Source organism: Pygocentrus nattereri, chromosome 12, assembly GCF_015220715.1.
Source record: "Pygocentrus nattereri isolate fPygNat1 chromosome 12, fPygNat1.pri, whole genome shotgun sequence".
NCBI classification, from domain to species: domain Eukaryota; kingdom Metazoa; phylum Chordata; class Actinopteri; order Characiformes; family Serrasalmidae; genus Pygocentrus; species Pygocentrus nattereri.
In genome coordinates this window covers 7,084,973-7,104,742 of record NC_051222.1, presented here as the reverse complement: position 1 = coordinate 7,104,742, position 19,770 = coordinate 7,084,973, and the positions used below count along the sequence as shown (strand labels likewise).

At 38.8% G+C, this 19,770-nt stretch overlaps 1 protein-coding gene across 1 annotated transcript in view; it reads right to left on the bottom strand.

Moving 5' to 3' along the window:
* Positions 1-315: 315 nt before the first annotated feature.
* Positions 316-19,770, bottom strand: part of LOC108414747 (GDP-L-fucose synthase-like) — a 38,077-nt gene continuing 18,622 nt past the window's right edge. Inside the window, exons 6-14 of the mRNA XM_037543769.1 lie at positions 19,637-19,770; positions 19,109-19,240; positions 16,412-16,491; positions 14,191-14,384; positions 10,971-11,084; positions 7,850-7,963; positions 5,809-5,922; positions 3,022-3,135; positions 316-433 (exon numbers count right to left, since the gene is read on the bottom strand). Coding sequence (XP_037399666.1) covers positions 316-433; positions 3,022-3,135; positions 5,809-5,922; positions 7,850-7,963; positions 10,971-11,084; positions 14,191-14,384; positions 16,412-16,491; positions 19,109-19,240; positions 19,637-19,770 — 1,114 coding nt within the window. The remainder of the gene's footprint in view (positions 434-3,021; positions 3,136-5,808; positions 5,923-7,849; positions 7,964-10,970; positions 11,085-14,190; positions 14,385-16,411; positions 16,492-19,108; positions 19,241-19,636) is intronic.

Sequence of the window (19,770 nt, the reverse complement as noted above, 5' to 3'; positions counted from 1 at the left end):
TGTTTTGTGTTTGTCTCACCTCAGGTCAGTACCGGCTATTTTATTACTGATATAAGGAAGCTCAGACATTGAGTTGTTGCTCTTTGAAGAGACACAACCAGGATCTGCAAGTTCTTTTCTCAAATAATTTCACACCAGCTCTGCAGCCATGTAGTCACCTCAGTGTCACATATACTAAGTAGATCAGGTAATCATGCATGTAAACAATGCCATTAGTACTGGCAGCTTCACAATCCATAGGAAGAAGTGGAGATGTAGTCCAAGCATAAGAAAAAGATGCTTCCTGCTGAAACTGACTACCATATTTTGTGTGTCTCACCTCAGGTCAGCACTGGTTCTGTCATTACTGAAATACGGAGGCTCAAACATCGAGTGGTTACTCTTCAAAGACACACAGCTGGGCTCTGGTGGTTCTGCTCTGAATCTTTTCCAGCTGGAAATGTGACACAAGAAAGGCACAAAAAAGGATTAAAGTGACACTTCGGACAAAATAAAGTCTGTTGTAAATATGTCTACTGATGTCCTACACTGGTGCAGTAGTAGATCAAAATGTTCTGGTTTGAACACCAGGAAAACTCCCTTCTGACAATGGATTTTGAAGGTGGCAAAAGTTTTTCAGAAGACTATTGCCATTAGGCTGCCAAACTTTAACAGGACTTTCAGCCCAATAACTGTAACAGACGGCAACACCCACATTTTTAGCATGATAGAAATTAAGTTTAAATGTCCTTTTCTCACATAATTTCACATCAGGTCTACAGCCATGTAGTCACTTCAGTGCCAGAAATACTTAGTACGCCAGGTAATCATGCATGTAAATAATAACAGTTATTAGTGGTAGCTGCACAATCCATAGTGAAGAAGTGGAGATGAAGTACAAAAGCAAAAGTACAGACAAAAAGTTGAACAGATATTTGGAGATCGCTGATTACCGATTAATCAAGGTATGAATATTTGTCTAATTAGTTACTGGAGACTATTAATGAATGACAGGACGTATGCTAGTTTACTAGGGCTGCACATTACAGATATAAAATGCAAATTGTAATAACAGTGTTGTTAAGTTGGTGAAGTTCATTAAAAAGTGGATGCTGCTTGTATTCTGGTTTTAGCACACAGATAAACACTGCATGTGCTCAGGGGTAAAGAGTGCACTTTTTTCATTATTACTGCATTACAATAACTGGTGTTGATCTCTTTCATACCTGCCCATGTGCCTCATGTTAGGTTCCCACAGTGCACCATTAAGTAGGTTGATAGTAGGGGAGGTAAATTTTTTAACTGTCAATTAATTTTATTCACAATTCACTGATTTCTCATTCAATTCAGAGATGATTTTTGTAAAGAAACAGTGATTTGAACTGATGCACAACACTGAAAAGCGATTCGATTTAGTGAATCAATTCATTAATTTAAGCCTCTTTCAGAAACATCAGAGCCACGTGTTCCTAAAAAACATTCTGAAACACTTCTTATGCAGAAGTCACTCTGTCCAGTTACTTTATAGTCATTAAAATAATGAGTTATTATTTAGGCAATATTTCCTTGACACAGTCTATGCTGCTATAAACAAGGCATGTGTGTGTGTGTGTGTGTGCATCAGAAAATGAACCTGAATGATGTTTAATGACAATACATTTTTTCCATGACATCTCTGACTTGCACTAGGTGAATGTTGGGTCATTTATATGGTTTGGTCAGAGAACACCCGTCAGTGGTTCTTCCCATTATGACTGAAAAAATGCAGGGTTTAAATCTCACGTGGGCTCAGCTATACAGCTAGGTTGTGGTTTAGTGCCAGGCTAACTAGATATATCATGCGTCCAAGTGTAAGAAATGCCCAAAGAATGCTTCATGAGAAACACGCTCCTGAAACCCACTACCATGTTGTATTTAGGTCTCACCTCCGGTCAGTACTGCTTCTTTCATTACTGAAGTAAGGAGCCTCAAACATTGACTTGTTGCTCTTCAAAGACACACTGCTAGGCTCTGGAGGTTCTGCTCTAAATTTCTTCTAGCTGAAAATGTGACAAATTAAAGCGTTACTCTGACATCACCCCCCAAAATATTAAAAATATAACCATTAGTACATGTGTAATGTGTGTGAATGTATATGACTGTCTGTCTGCCCTGCGATGGACCGGCAACATGTCCAGGTGTCCTGCCTTCTGCCCAGTGACTGCTGGGGTAGGCTCCAGCACCCCCGTGACCCAGAAGGATAAGTAATTTGGTAAATGTGTGTGTGTGTGTGTGTGTGTGTGTAGTACATGTGTTGTAAATATGAATCCAGAGTTTCAGGTTTGAATACTGAGAAAACCACTTTCTGATTAAAAGTCATTTTCTGGTGGAAAGTTTCAATATTCCTTTTCTCACATCATTTCACACCAGCTATACAGCCACATCATCACCTCAGTAATGCCAGACACACTACACACACATCAAATCAGTGGAAAACGGCATTGTCTCAAAAATACAAGTGCCCTTTTTGATGAGCTCTAAATGCTTAATATGCCAAAAATATGCAATATAATATGCAAAAACTGACATCAAAACACTCTTAAACAATTCTACAACCTTCCCATACAATGGGACATTATTCCCATCATACACTGCTGCACATAAAACTATTACATCCAAAGGAGTGGAATTTTGCAATGGGATTTTCCTTGTTTCTAGGAGGAAATTGTAAATCTTAAGACATTAAGTTTTACTGGGTTGGACAGAATTAAGAGTGATCATATATTGTAACTAGTGTTCTTTATATAATTCCATGCCATTACGTTTGGTGAGACATGGGACTCTGGAATTTTATGGCTCCAAATTTTCCCTGACTCTATAAGACTTTATCTAACGGCAGCTCTGTCTTCAGTTTCTCTCTCTTTTTCTTCTCCTCTGCACTGATCTTGTCTTCATGTGGCCAAATTTCTCTTAAAACAAATTATAAAACACAAAATGACAAGTGCAAGAAAAGGGATACTTCCTGAGAAACTTTCTCAGCTCCATGTTGTGTTTGTGTCTCACCTCAGGTCAGTACTGGGTTTTTTATTACTGAAGCTCAAAGGCTCAAACATTGAGTTGTTGCTCTTCAAAGACACACAGCTGGGCTCCAGAGGTTCTGCTCTGTATGTCTGCAATCTGGAAATATATTGAGAATGTACAAGAAGCTCATATCAGTATTAGAAGACAGCTACATCAGACAACTGCTAATATAGAGGGAAAGTAAAATATAAATCTTTGAAAATGATTGGCTATCATTCCGTCAAGATAATAATTTTACTAATAATTGAAATGTTAGTAATACATATTTGCTAAAATTTGATAAATCATATTACTACAATATTAGAAAACGGTAAAGCTTTTCAAAAATCTGACAAACTAACCGTTTTTATGAAAACTGACTCTTTTTCAGTGGTTCCAACTTGATATTCACAATTGTCAGGGACCTACACTTCTTATTTTGACAGACTGAGAGTTTAAATCTCCTTTTTTTCTCCTCACATCATTTTGCACCTGATCTACAGTCACAGCATCACGTCAGTAGTGCCAGACACACAAGGTCAATCAAGTGGTCAACCATGCAAACAATGCCATTGTTCACTATGAGCTGCATACTACACAGTGGGGATGTGGTCCAAGTGCAAGAAAGAGTTAAAAGATGCTTCCTGCTGAAGTCTGAGCACAACACAGACTTCAGGTCAACAGCTGTGTTTGTGCGCGTTATGCAGCCTGCATGCCATGTATTGCCTTGTATTGCCATGTATTATATTTTACACTGTTGTCGAGTGTGAGAAGGTGACAGATTACACAGTCACTGTTATGCACTGACTTGGTGACGTTTTAGAATCTGTCTGAAAAGGTCTTCTTACCAAACTATTACAAAGATTAGTACACACAAAATTAGGCATATCCAAAATTGACAGACATGTCCCCATAATCCGCAGTGTAAATTACACCTATGAAGGCAACAGAGCAGCAGGTGACCAGTCATTTCCTGTGGTAGTAACGGAATTGTAGCCACTATTTACTGACAAGAGAAAATGTGACAACTGACAAAGGAAGTTGAGATTTTCTCAACTTTACGTACATGAAGTATGATCTAAATGACTGGCTCAAACTAATTTGTCAGATCAACTGTAAACATGGTGTCCGGTGTCCGCAGCCTCTACTCTCTGAACTTTTCATTCCTAATGGCATTACATTCTTATTCCCAATAGTATGAACCAAGAGCAGAAAAGAAACATATAAACTTTGTCAAAATAGCGATTCAGATATAGTGAATCTTTTTACATTTACACTTTTTACAGAGGCTGGACATTCTACATGCCCACATGAGACATGAAGAGCACACTGGGAACACACAAGGAACAACCTGAGGCAACTACAGTGAATATGCTCATTCACACTAACAGCCATTTCCCATGATGGCCAAAAGAAAGTATGGTTTCAATATTCTTATCCTCATACTGTGCTTCACATTAGCTATACAGCCAGGCTATGGTCTCAGCACTGCCAGACACATTTGACTCATCAGGTGGTCGTGTACGGAATCTGTCATTAGTAGTCCAAACAGGAGATCTTGTCCTAGTGCAAGGAAAAACAAAGGGTTGTTTCCTGACAAACGTCCTGGCAAAACTCACTAACGTGTTCCTTTCTCACCTCAGGTCAGTACTGGTTCTTTCATTACTGAAATACAGAGGCTCAAACATCGAGTTGTTGCTCTTCATAGAAACACAGCTGGGCTCTGGAATGGAATGATGTACGCTAGTAGACTAGGGCTGCACACTAAAGGCATAAAATGCCAAGTGCAATAATGGTGTTGGAGATCTCTCACATCACGCAAGCACACAACAGAAAAACATTGCAATGGAAAAATATGATTCATTACACAGCCCTGATGTACACAAACAGTGAGTGTTGCAGTTTGTTCAGTTCATTAAAAAGTCTACGCAGTTCGTATTGGAGTTTTAGAACACAAATATAGACTGTGTGTACTCAGGTGTAAAGAAAGTAAAGAAAATAAATATCAATATGGTGCATTCTGGGTTCTGACTCTCTTTCAGGGCACTGCTTTAATTCCTACTGCATTAGAATAACTGGTGTTGATCTCTTTCATTCCAGTCCATATGTGCCTTATGTTACGTTCCCACAATGCTCAATGAAGTTGGTATTATGTGTGATTTTTATTTTAACTTCAATTAATTTGAATAATTTTATTCACAATTCATGATTTCTGATTCAATTCAGGTATGATTTTGTAAATTAAGAACTATTAGAATTGATGCAGTACACTAAACAGCAATTGCATTCAGTGATTTAAGCCTCTTTCAGAAACATCAGAACTGAAACAGAATGTTCCTAAAAGACATTCCTAAACATTTCCTATGCAAAAAACTGAATCAGTCAAATTACCCTGTAGTAATTACAAAATTGGGCACTTCAACAAAGGTAAAGGTAAAACATGTTCTAATTAGAAAAAACTGCCATGACACAGGCTATGCTAATATAAACAAGGCGTGTGCGCTTTAAAGAATAAATCTGAACGTTCCCATCAACGTGTCCTGTCAGTGCTTCTTCCCTTTATGACTGAAATAAGGAAATGTTCAAATCTCAGGTGGGCTCAGCTGTACAGCCAGGCAGTGGTATTAGTTGTATCAGACACACCAGATATATCAGGCTATCATGCAAGCAAACATTGTTACTATCAGTGGAAGTAAGAAGTGGAGATGTCCAAGATCAAGAAATACCAAAAGAATGCTTTCTGAGAAACATCCTGCTGTAATTCACTACCATGTCGTGTTTGTGTCTCACCTCTGGTCAGTACTGTTTTTTTCATTACTGAAGTAAAGAGGCTCAGACATTGAGATGTTGCTCTTCAAAGACACACAGCTGGGCTCTGGGGGTTCTCCTCTGAATCTCTTCCAGCTGGAAATGTCAGAAAAAGAACAGTTACAGTGACATTTTCCTGCAAGGTGAGCTGTAAACATGCCAGATAATGTCCTCACGCATGGCTGTGGTAGTCTCTAGATCAAGATTTCCTTGTGTAAAAACTGAGAAAGCTGTGAGAAAGATGTGTTTTGAAGGTGGGAGAAATTTTTGAAAGACTACAGATACTGGGAACATACGGAAGACCAGATTTGCTAAAATGAAAAAAAAAAGGCTCAGTATATTAATCAATAGATAAAAATAACTATATATATATATATATATATATATATATATATTGCTTATTTTAATTGTATTAATACACATTTCTTTTTTCTGTAGTTATATATTTTTGAATTTATTTAATTCTGTATTATTTATGTGACAAAATAAAAAAAAGAAATAAATGAATAAAATGTGACAACTGACAAAGGAAGTTGAGATTCTCAACTTTACGTACATGAAGTATGATCTAAATGACTGGCTCAAACTAATTTGTCAGATCAACTGTAAACATGGTGTCCGGTGTTTGCAGCCTCTACTCTCTGAACTTTTCATTCCTAATGGCATTACATTCTTATTCCCAATAGTATGAACCAAGAGCAGAAAAGAAACGTATAAACTTTGTCAAAATAGCGATTCAGATATAGTGAATCTTTTTACATTTACACTTTTTACAGAGGCTGGACATTCTACATGCCCACATGAGACATGAAGAGCACACTGGGAACACACAAGGAACAACCTGAGGCAACTACAGTGAATATGCTCATTCACAATAACAGCCATTTCCCATGATGGCCAAAAGAAAGTATGGTTTCAATATTCTTATCCTCATACTGTGCTTCACATTAGCTATACAGCCAGGCTATGGTCTCAGCACTGCCAGACACATTTGACTCATCAGGTGGTCGTGTACGGAATCTGTCATTAGTAGTCCAAACAGGAGATCTTGTCCTAGTGCAAGGAAAAACAAAGGGTTGTTTCCTGACAAACGTCCTGGCAAAACTCACTAAAGTGTTCCTTTCTCACCTCAGGTCAGTACTGGTTCTTTCATTACTGAAATACAGAGGCTCAAACATCGAGTTGTTGCTCTTCATAGAAACACAGCTGGGCTCTGGAATGGAATGATGTATGCTAATAGACTAGGGCTGCACACTAAAGGCATAAAATGCCAAGTGCAATAATGGTGTTGGAGATCTCTCACATCACGCAAGCACACAACAGAAAAACATTGCAATGGAAAAATATGATTCATTACACAGCCCTGATGTACACAAACAGTGAGTGTTGCAGTTTGTTCAGTTCATTAAAAAGTCTACGCAGTTCGTATTGGAGTTTTAGAACACAAATATAGACTGTGTGTACTCAGGTGTAAAGAAAGTAAAGAAAATAAATATCAATATGGTGCATTCTGGGTTCTGACTCTCTTTCAGGGCACTGCTTTAATTCCTACTGCATTAGAATAACTGGTGTTGATCTCTTTCATTCCAGTCCATATGTGCCGTATGTTACGTTCCCACAATGCTCAATGAAGTTGGTATTATGTGTGAATTTTTTTTACTTCAATTCATTTGAATCATTTTATTCACAATTCATGATTGACACAGGCTATGCTAATATAAACAAGGCGTGTGCGCATTAAAGAATACATCTGAACGTTCCCATCAACGTGTCCTGTCAGTGCTTCTTCCCTTTATGACTAAAATAAGGAAATGTTTAAATCTCAGGTGGGCTCAGCTGTACAGCGAGGCAGTGGTATTAGTTGTATCAGACACACCAGATATATCAGGCTGTCATGCAAGCAAACATTGTTACTATCAGTGGAAGTAAGAAGTGGAGATGTCCAAGATCAAGAAATACCAAAAGAATGCTTTCTGAGAAACATCCTGCTGTAATTCACTACCATGTCGTGTTTGTGTCTCACCTCTGGTCAGTACTGTTTTTTTCATTACTGAAGCTCAGAGGCTCAGACATTGAGTTGTTGCTCTTCAAAGACACACAGCTGGGCTCTGGGGGTTTTCCTCTGAATCTCTTCCAGCTGGAAATGTGAGAAAAAGAACAGTTACAGTGACATTTTCCTGCAATGTGAGCTGTAAACATGCCAGATAATGTCCTCACGCATGGCTGTGGTAGTCTCTAGATCAAGATTTCCTTGTTTAAAAACTGAGAAAGCTGTGAGAAAGATGTGTTTTGAAGGTGGGAGAATTTTTTGAAAGACTACAGATACTGGAAACATACGGAAGACCAGATTTGCTAAAATGAAAAAAAAAAAAAAGGCTCAGTACATTAATCAATAAATAAAAATAACTATATATATTGCTTATTTTAATTGTATTAATACACATTTATTTTTTCTTTATATAATTTGAATTTATTTAATTCTGTATTATTTATTCTGTTTTAGTACTGCCATGTTTATATTTTTTCACTATCTATATTTTTGCTTCGTTGCTTCACATATTCATTCGTTTTTCATTAATAATTCTTTTTTTGTTTATTAATTTATTTAATTCTGTATTTCTTTGTTCATATGATAATGAGGGGGCTTGTTTTTTATGTTCAGGCTTAGCAATTCACACCAGGAGAGAAGAGTTGATTAAACTGTTCTTTCACCAACTTCATAAAGAACTGCAAAGTCACGAACAGATAAACCTGCCCATAAATAACTTTTCCCACCAGCAGTACGTGAGAAGGGTGTCCAAATGTCCGGGTGTGGATCAGAATTTTGAAGAAAAAGACAAGGAACCACTTTCTCCAAAGTTCTGAACACTGCGGGTCGACTGTATGGAGCAAACTGTCCCCACAGCCTCCACACGGAAGAGTAAATAATCCAGACCTGCATTTTCAGCCAGATCAGCCGAGAGTCTTAGATCTCTGCTTGTCTGCTGCCATTATTGAACTGTCTTGTCCTTCAGTTATCGCTGCTAGAACACGTACCATCGATCTAGAGAATCTGATATCAGCCGACCAAAAGGAATATTAAGACGCTGTGACATCATAGATTAACTTATTAGCATAAGGACCAGGAAATACAAAATTAAATAAATAGAGAAAAAATGAATAGTTATGCAAATAAATTAATAAAAAAGTAAAATGTTAAAGATATAAATAAAAAAATAATACATGCAAAATTAGTGAAAAGGGGAAATGGCTAGACATAAGTAAACAAAGACATATTTATTTATGTTTAAGTGTTATTTATTAACATTCATTTTATGTATATTTATTTCTTTTTAGATTTATCTTTGTTATTCTTTGCTATTCTAATTCCTATAATTTACTAAACAATTTATTTATTACTTCTCCATAGTAACATGACCCAATAAATTGTGGTGATAGACGGGGATGTCAGAAGGCAAGATTCTGCCCAGGGCAGCAAAAAGGTCAGGCTCCCACTGTTCTCCACCATCCTTCTGACCCTTAATCAGTACTGCAAGCTAGATAATCATAATAGCCGGAAGTCCTAACTTCTTATCATGATGGGAAGAAAGTTTCAATATCCTTTTTTCTCAAATTATTTTACATCAGCTTTACAGCCATGTTGTTGTCCCAGTAATGCCAGACATATTACATACACATGAGATCACTGGCATATACAGGTGCCCCTTTTGATCAGCTCTAAATGCTGAAATATGCCACCGTGCAAAAACTGACCTCAAGCACTCTTAAACTTCACAAAGTGCAAGAGTGTAAGGAACACTGGGCCTTATTCACCAATCATTGCCAAGAAGAAACTGATTCTTTATCCCCACTTACGCAGTTTTTATACAGATTCTGACATTCACCTACGTTGTTCTTACAACACATTTAAGAACACACTTAAGAAGATATTGGTAAAGGAGGCCCATTGACCTTATTTTTCTGCACAGTAACAGTGTTATGCTTTGGCAAATATCTGCATGATTCCTGCCTTTGTGTTATATATATTACAGTATCAGTAAAATTATTTAACAGGACATTTATTAGGATCAAGTCAGTTCTTGGTTCTTGCAATAAGAATAAGAAACACTGACTTTAATATGCATTATATTTGTATAACTGAAATCAGATCTGCACACAAAAGCCCACAATATTAGAGTAATTTTGGTAATAATGGTATTTTCAGCTACAGAAAAAAATCCTCATAGTCCTTATTAGTCCCACAAACAGGGAAATTTCACTTCCGCATTTAACCATCCGTGAAGTGAAACAGCACATACACACTGGTGAGCACACACACACACACTTGCCCAGAGCGGTGGGCAGCCCTATCCACAGGGCCCGGGGAGCAATTGGGGATTAGGTGCCTTGCTCAAGGACACTTCAGCCATGGACTGTCAGGGGACTGAACTGGCGACCTTCCGGACACAAGGCTGGTTCCCTAACCTCCAGCTCACGACTGCTCCCTCCAACTCTTCTACAACCCCAATTCCAATGAAGTTGGGACGTTGTGTAAAACAAATAAAAACACAATGCGATGATTTGCAAATCCTTTTCAACCTACATTCAATTGAATACACTACAAAGACGAGATATTTAATGTTCAAACGGATGAACTTTTCACCACACATTTTCAATGGGAGACAGATCTTGACTGCAGGCAGGCCAGTCTAGTACCTGCACTCTTTTACTACGAAGCCACGCTGTTGTAACATTGTTAATCCCAGTGTCTACTACTATTAGCTTCGAGGTATTTCCTGTTATCTGACGTCCTTGTGCAGTCCACCGTTAGTCAGCACACAGCCTTATGTGCTCACTCTTAGCTCTTAGAATTGGACAATATGACCATTAAGCTTTCACTGCTAAACATAAGCTTTCTTTAATAAATCTTAAAAGAGTAATATGAACAATAATAAGGCTAATAATTCCACAAGTGCAATCTGCTTTTGAGTATACGCACTTATTTGAGCTTAATTTTCTGAAACAATTACCCAAATATGTGGACTGGGATTGCTGTGAAACAATATCGTGACTGACCAGTGATTAGAAAACACCACTAACACGTTTAAAACTGGAAAAATAAATATTTTTTCTTAAATTAGTAACGGAATGTGAATGTGACTCACTTTGAGTCATAGGTTCCTTCACCACTGGTGAAGGGCTGAAGATGCTGATGAGGCTCCATAATGAGGTCTTCACAGATACAGTAGGACACTGGACATGCTGCAGCTCTCTGCTCCCTGTGAAGAGTCACATTTAGACATTGAACAGGATACTGATTATAATGAACTTGATGTCATCACAGAATCACTCAGTACCTGATCAATGACTAAAGAATAAATAACAGCAGCATCACTACATATTCAACATTACACATTACATATATTCCACTACCAATCAGCAATAAGATATGTCATTAGTATGGCATTCACCTGTACCCCATATTTACTACACAGTCTGATGAACAGAGCTCAGGAGTGCTACTTTGGTTCCAATAGCTCCGGTAGGAGTTTGGAGCTCCTCAGTCCTTCCCAGGAAAAAGAAAAAAAGACTGCCAAGATAACTTTGATGTTTGAGGACGTAAAACTCTGATATACTGATATAACGGCAGAATTTCTTTTTTGTCAGAAATACATAACACAAAGATTTCCCTAACATCTGTTATGTGTAGGTCTAAGAGTCCTCACCAAGACAACATGACATCACGCAGTAAACTTAATAAACCTTTGGTCATAACACACTGTAGCGTCATGAAGACAAATCCGATGAAGACATCGGCCGTGCTTTAGTTTGAAGAACTGAACGATTAAACAGATAAACATGTGGGAGCATCTGAACATGGCATGTTCCTCTTAACCATATCAGAACTCCTCACCAAGACGTGAATAGCATCTCACAGCATATCAGTGCACGCTGCGCTCTAACAAAATAGTCTATAATTAAATAAAAAATATAAAAAGTTTGGCTTCTTTTTATTTTTGACATTATTATTGCTCTAAAAAGCTTACAGTGGAATTATAATTGCTGTTTATTTTGCTGCTGCATTAATCAGAAGCATATTAATAACAATGTTTTTGGGATACTTCACTCTTAATTTTTATTTTTTTGCTTAGTTTTATTATTCCACAGCCTTGTGTTAGACACAATGTCGTACACTGTTAGAAATAAAGGAACTGTGCAGCTAAACTGTTCGTTCATCAAGGTACAAATCATGGAAATGTACCCTCAAAAGGCACAACAGTGCCCCTTAAATGCGTTTTTCAGGGTGAAAACTGCATATTTGTGTCTGTTCATAATCTCATGTTTTAAAACAGAACAATATAATACAAAGCCTGGAGGCGAGGTGCGGTGTGTGGAGTCAGTACAGCTTAGAAAATGTCACTTCAATGGTTCAGTTATGTTCCCTGACTAAAGGTACCCCAGTGAGAAGAGGGGTCCTGCCCTAGTTACAGCTTCGTACCTTTATTTCTGAGACTGCTCACAGAATTTAAATCTAATTTTAACCAGTCGATACTCAGAATTCAGGTATGAGAAGAGAAAACCGGGATGGGTGCATCCTCACTTGACAATATCAATACTAGACGTTTTCTAAAAGCAGTAAATTGAATATACATCATCTTTATTATTATTATTATTATGTTGGTGAAAAGGTTTTTTAAAAATCGTAAACATTTGAGTAATACAGTAACTACTGTTCCTTCTGCCCTCTCTGTCTGCTTCTCCCATGAACAGCCACATGACCCACACAAAGTGGAAGCTCTATGAAGGCAGATGTTTTGTTACTTGCCTAAACAGACAGTCTATGTGGCTCCTTATTTAATACCAGTGAAGAGGCTTTCAAGCAGAATTTTCATGGCCACTTTATTAGTTTTTCAATGCAGAAATCCCAAAAAAACTTCTAAAGGATCCTTGGCATGGGATCAAAAAGAAATGACCCCTCCCTGTTGAAAAGCTTTCGCTCAGACTCGTTGCTGGTTGAGCAGTTTCACTGATCTTCAACTCATCTCCCCGAGTACCGCTAGACCTGCTTGTTCTACAGATCAGCTCTTCTGCTTCTGTGGTAATAGACCCGTTTTAAATGAGGAGATTGAGGCATTCGAGCCGTTTTTAAACAGTGAAATGTAAAATAATGACTGTTACGCTGCTTGTAGATGACTGTGCTCCAATAAAGCCTGACGTTTAGATTTACAGGCCTCGGAAATTTAACTAGGCCCCATTTTCCACAGCCAGCTGCACTCGATAAACTCCCGGCTGAAACACACTGGATGCACTTCAAGTCTCATGTCGACATTATTTCGACGTCGTGTTCTCAAGCAGAACCTCGGGTTCCTCTTTGATGGTTAAAAACGGGGTTCGGCCGCTCGTTTGACGCCACGACACACCAACAAAAGGTTTTCTTCATTTATTCATGAAAACAAACCGAGTCTGGCTGGAAAGTGAGGCTCCCGCAGCTACTCGCTCAAACAAACCCGTTTAACGGATAAACAGCATGTTTACATCGACGTGTTGGCACAGGACGTCATTCTGTGGCTCGGCCGGGAAGTTACATGAAACATCGAGCGTGGAGTTTAACACCATTAAACACCAGTTCTGTCGCCGTGTGTGGACATAAGCTGGTGTTTTTAAGCTACAGCGCCAGAATCGCCTGTTTAGGGTGTTAATTCTCTCACCAAACTCGAGCCCGTGGTCCTCCCTCCGCTTCCTCAGCAGCTGGAGGCGCTGTTTCTCGCTGAGCTCCTTTCAGTTTAACTTTCATGAACCCCTCCGGCTCCCACCGCAGAGCGGGTTTGGCCTATATGGAGCTGTACGGAGCCCCGCTGGCGACTTCCTGGAGAAATAAAAATAATACGCGGCCACGACTTAGTAAGGCGTGGGAACGAGATCGTTAAGTCGCGGGCACGCCTTATCAACGCGTGGGAACGAGATCCTAATCCGTCGCCATGACTCAGTAAGCCGCGATCTCGTTCCCATGCCTTACTAAGTCACGGCCACGACTTAGCAATCTCGTCCCCACGCGTTAATAAGGCGTGGCCGCGCATTAGGGTCTCACAGTCGTGTGGATAAGAAATGCCGTCATGACTCTATTAAAGTCTGTCGTTTCAGGACATGTCCGCCCCCCTGGGCTCCTTCTGTAGGACGGAGGATGAAACGGGTCCGCACTGATCTTAAAGACCCGCTCACTCACATTTGAACGGACCTCGCCGTTTTCTCAGTTTACTGTTTGAATAAACCACACAAAGAGTTCCTCCTCGTTTCAGTCTCGGGCTCATCACTTTTCACTATGAAAACCTCGTATCTCCGCCGTGGCCGTGTGAAGGTGCCGGTTGCCGTTTACATTGTGTGAACGTTTCATAACGAATGGACCAGAAGAAGCGGCCTCGAGCTGCTTGGAAAGCCGTCTGGTTCCACTGACTTACACGGTTTTCCTCCTCCTGTAAAGACGTCGCCATTGTGGAGATACGAGGTTTTGCTCCGACGGTCCGGAACAGATGAGACAGGCTGGTGTCGAACCGCCCGTGGGAGAATAAACCGGTGCGATTCTGAAAAGCAGAAAAACTCCGTCAGAATTAAATCAGTCTCAGTAGTTTATGGGTTACGGGTCCGGGTCCGGACAGGGCAACGTCTGGGTCCAGACCCGGACCGCGGTCCGCCTGTTAGGGACCTCTGCTCTACAGCCTTTACCGAGTCCCAGGGTCGACCTTCACAGCGGCTCAGGCGGAGCACTTTTTAGACGCTCCCTTAAACAGTGACGCCTCAGTGTTTCTCTGTTCGGAGCTTTTATGGCCAGTAAATTTCACTGAAGGACACTTTAGAAATATTTCTGTTTGTAATTTGAGCTGTGTCATCCATCAGTGCTATGACATCACTGTCAATCTACAGAGAAGAAGAAAGAAAAGAATACTTTTCTTCAAAGTTCACATTGCAAAACAATTCAATTCTATTTATACACCACCAAATCACAACAAAAAGTCACCTCAAGCTGTGTCAGTGTCTCCAATTAACAGGAAAACCATGTATTCTGGGACAAATACAATAATGGGATAAGAGAGCTACAGTATGGCCTTTAAGCAAACAAAAGAAAGTATAAATCAAACTCTCTCACTGCATCCAGCAGTAAATAGTCATGTGTACACAGAATTCCATTGAGCGAATGGTTTAGTGTTTGCTGGCCGGTGTTATTCTGTTATTTATTTATTTATATTTGTCTTCATGTGTACAATACGCCCGGTAACAGTCATTCTACATTTCCATTGGTCGTGCGGTCAAAGTTCAGGGTGCTTAAAACAGCCAACATCAAGCTTGTTTTTTAGTTGTAGTGCAGCGAGAGTGTAGCCTCCTATTTCCATCTTCTACAGAACTGACACAGAATTCTAGCTAGAAGAAGTTCACGCCCCGGTGGTACAACGATCGGCTGATGAAGGACGGGATACAACCGCTTGCTAACCGCTAGGTCCCCGCTTGCTAACTGTGGTCATAGCGATCACTTCCAATAGCGAACCAGTGAAATTCTCAGCCCGGGTCTAGTCAGCAGCCTGGCGCTGCACCGGGCTGAGAATTAGTTCGGCTAGCATAGAGCAGAAATTGTGATTTCAGTCTCGAACAGTCTTAAACTGATATTAGCAGGCGGCTAGCGCTCATAACGTGCTGCTGAACTGCCGTAGTAAACATACTCAGTTCAAACTGAAAAGAAGTACAATAATACTCGAAAACCCATCAATTCACCGACTTTGATGTAATGTGAGACGTGGCCTATTTGCCTAACATTATAAGATAACAAACATGCTAACAAGTAACGGTAACTTGCTGAGAAAAAGGTGCCAGACGACAAACTGTCTTAGTTACTCACCTAATGCTCTTCCACTACTGAAATGGGGTCTTCTGGCGCCCCTCGCCCACGTAGAAACTCACTTAAATCAGACATTTTCCATCCACAGGTTGGTTCACCAACTGCTCGCCTCTACATGTCTCTGTCATTAATATGATGACTTCCAAGTACCCACAATTCCGAGAAAAAACTCAGAATTGTGAGATTAAAGTCAGAATTGTGAGATTAAAGTCAGAATTGTGAGAAAAAAGTCAGAATTGTGAGATTAAAGTCAGAATTGTGAGAAAAAAGTCAGAATTCTGACTTTAATCTCAGAATTCTGGCTGCCCTTTTTTTCCCAATGCCCCATTTTTATTTTTTTTTTTATAGTGGCCCTAATCCTCTTCCGTAGTTTAGAACATTAAAAAAGAGTGAAAGAAATCTTAGTGCTGGCCTAGGCTACATTAGAATGTTCATTTCAGATGTGCGAAGCTATTTTATTGTTGTGTATGTGTTTTGTTGTTTTGTTTGTTTATTGTTGTTGGTTTTGTTTGTTGTTCACATGTTTCCCATTTTAAGTTGAAATTTACTGTGTATGCAGCAAACTTTTAGAACTGACATCAACACCCCAAATTCCCAGTAAAAGGCAATATCAGTTGCTATTGCTCCTTTTCGTTTAATACTTGGCCATGAATAGATCAATTTAAAATTAATTAATAGTTAATAATACATCTTTATGTGGGAGTAAGGCTAAAAGGATACAATCACAGGTCCTGTGAATCCAAAGGCTTCAACTATGGCATCAACAACATCCTTAATTGTTATCTCCTCCTCCTGTCCAACTGGAATAAAATGTATAGGTGTATAAGAGAGGGAGAGAGAGAGAGAGAGAGAGAGAAACATACAAAGCACTTATGATTTCATTCCATGACCATTGTGGCAAAAGTGTCAAACAGGATTAATTCCAGGCCAAGTAAAAAAATAAAGAATAGAATTTTACCAGGTCTAAAGTTCTGACATGAGTTCATGAAGTTCATGCTAAATAGCTTATGAGTTGAAATACATGTGTTTAATGAGGTAGAATGCTGAAGTCTGCTGCTGTGGCCCAGAAGGGGCACATCAACATTAACTGTCACACTTAGTTGCCTCAGATCTTTAAAACAAATTTGATATATGACAAAGACAATAAGCCTCATTCACCAACCATTCTTAAGAAATGTCAGTAACACTTTCGATGAATGCCTTGTCTATAACAATAACGCATTCATAAGGCATCTTAAAAATGTAAATATTTATAAAAAAAACCCGTTACACTTTATAGCCATGCTTATTATGCATTATGCATTGTTAACATAATGCATTTTAAGTAGTGATGATAAAATGATATATGAGATATATTGGGAAGTCAAGGTACAGCACTTTTAGCTTGACCCTAATGTAACACTGAATATCCAATAACTGCTAGCAGAAATTAGCATTACTGTAGCGTAGTGATGTTACAAAGTGAAGGTTTCTGGTGGTTAATGTTGGAACAAGTGAGGGAGCAAATTACAATGAAAGCAATCTACTAACATGTTTCTCACTCTTCATACCTTCACTCCACAGTAACTTCATGCTCAGTGTGATGTTTCAGGGAAGTGGGCTGATGGGTACTTGGATTGCTGGGATGTGAATAGTATTTAAAGTAAGAGTGATGGTTAATAAAAGTGCATTGTAAAGATTCTGGGCTGGACAACTTGTATGGGGCTAGCGTATATAAATATATATATATATATATATATATATATATATATATATATATATACACATATATATATATATTCGGGACCTAGGCACCAAAGGTCCAGCCCCAACAACACCCATGGTTTGAATTCAGATATTGGAAAAGCCTTGGTCATGCTACATTGCCCCTAGGTGTGAGTGAGTGTGTGAGTGACTGTCTGTGTCTGTCTGTCTGCCCTGCGATGGACTGGCGACCTGTCCAGGGTGTATCCTGCCTTCTGCCCGAAGACTGCTGGGATAGGAACCAGCACCCCCTGTGACCCTGACGGAGAAGCGGCTTAGAAATGGATGGATGCATGGATGGATGGAAAAGCCTTGGCATAAAATAGTGGCAATATAACATGTTATTAACAGGACCTATAATGCATTATGACAACAACTCATAATGCACAGGAAATGGCTATAATTTTTATGAATATTTATAATAATATCTTTAATGCCCTATGAATGCATTATAACATCTTATTAACAAGCGTATAGTTGCTCATAGACATAGTATTCATATAAAGTGTTATTGAAATATCTTCTTAAAACCCACTTATTTCATGAAGATTCTCACACTGACTAATAATAGAATCTGTGCACACTCAAGAGTACAAAGGTGTAAACAGCAGTTCATTAATCTGATGTAGACTTTTTCTTAGGATTTTCTCAAGAACTAATTTAAGGAAAAATTTAAGAAGATATGAGTGAATGAGGCCCAGTGACGACAGGAGTAAATGAAGCTGGACATATCCAGGCTTGATTACTGCCAGCACAGTTGAAACCAAAAATCACTTAGAGACAACCTTTCCAGCAATGTGAAGTAGGCTAAATAACATCAACAAGCAGTATATTATAACACTGCTAAACTAAATTCTTGAAGAAATGAAAAAGAAACAAAGAATGACAGAATGAATGTTTTAGAATAACAGTGGAAAGGCCTGATTGAACCCCATTCAGATGCTGTGGTAGAACCTTAAAAGGGTGCCCTCCAGTATTACTTAATTAAAGCAAGAATTGAACAAGTTTGTGTTTATTGGAACAGAAACTGAAACTAGGGACTGATGGCACTCTGAGAAACAGCAGGGGGCACTGTCACAATAGTCCAAACCATATTTTAGTTTTGTTTTGATCTTTTTTACATCGGTAACAATAGCTGTCTAAACAACCTTTGCTTGGACAGTTGACTGTCGACTAGTAATTAAAAGTTTAGGATTTCTGAACTTAAGATGCTGTAAGACAAGATAAAGCTTCCAATAAAAAATAAGATCTGGTTCTGTAATACAAATTTGAGGAAAAGTCTTATCTAGACCTTGTCAGGTCTTAATTTAATACAAAAGAAAGGAAGTTTCTGTAATTCAGCTCTTGAATTACACTTACAGGAAGGTGTTTGGTTGTAGTTGTTGCTGCTAAAGTTGTTGCTGCTAAAGGCACAAGTAATTAAATATAGGGGGCAAATACCTTTTCACATGGGCGATACAGATGTTGCAAAATTATTCTTTCAACAAATATAATTTAAAAGTTGAGTTTCCTCATGGTCTTCTTGTCTTATATTACACTGTATATGAGGAGCTTAAACCACTTATTTTGAAAAATAATCAAAAATAGAGAAAATCAGGATGGGGCAGTTAATTCACAGCACTGTATGCGTTGTTAAGCAAAGATTCATTCCTAAATTTTGGAAAAAGTGAGTACCTGATAATATTATAGGCTCCACCTCATCATATTCTCTCAAGACCCACAGATAGAGACGAGCCAGGTCTAGAGAGTAGATGAATTCCCGCAGTGCATGTCCAGAACCCCAAACCTCCAGAGCTGTGCCATCTCCTTACACATATATTTAGACATGTCAAATAGAGAAAATGAGAACTAGTACTTTGAAATGGGGCTATTCAAAAGACAGAATCTCAAACAGTTTAAATATGCAAGACCGCTCAAGGATATAGAAGCATTCTGTGAGGAGAAGTGGGTGAAAACTGAATAAACTGAAATAACTGAATGGTAATGAACAGGAACAAGTCAACTGAACAAGTTCAGTTCAGCTGAAATCATGCCACTCGCAATTCATATAAATATATATATTGTTAAGCTACTATATGAATATATATTTTTTGGCTGTAAAACTTAATGTGTGTATTTGACTGTTTAAAGACAAGAAAATGTAGGGAGATCAAACAAAAGTCTAAGGTAGCTGTGTGAGAATTTTTTTTCATTATTCCTTACTCTTTGCCTTGTAGGTCTTGTGAACCAGTGCTGGTAGAACATGAGCATCCTCTATGTTAAAGTTATCATGGGGACCAAAGATATTTGTGGGGATAACAGCTGTGTATCTCCGTCCATACTGCGTCCAACAGGCA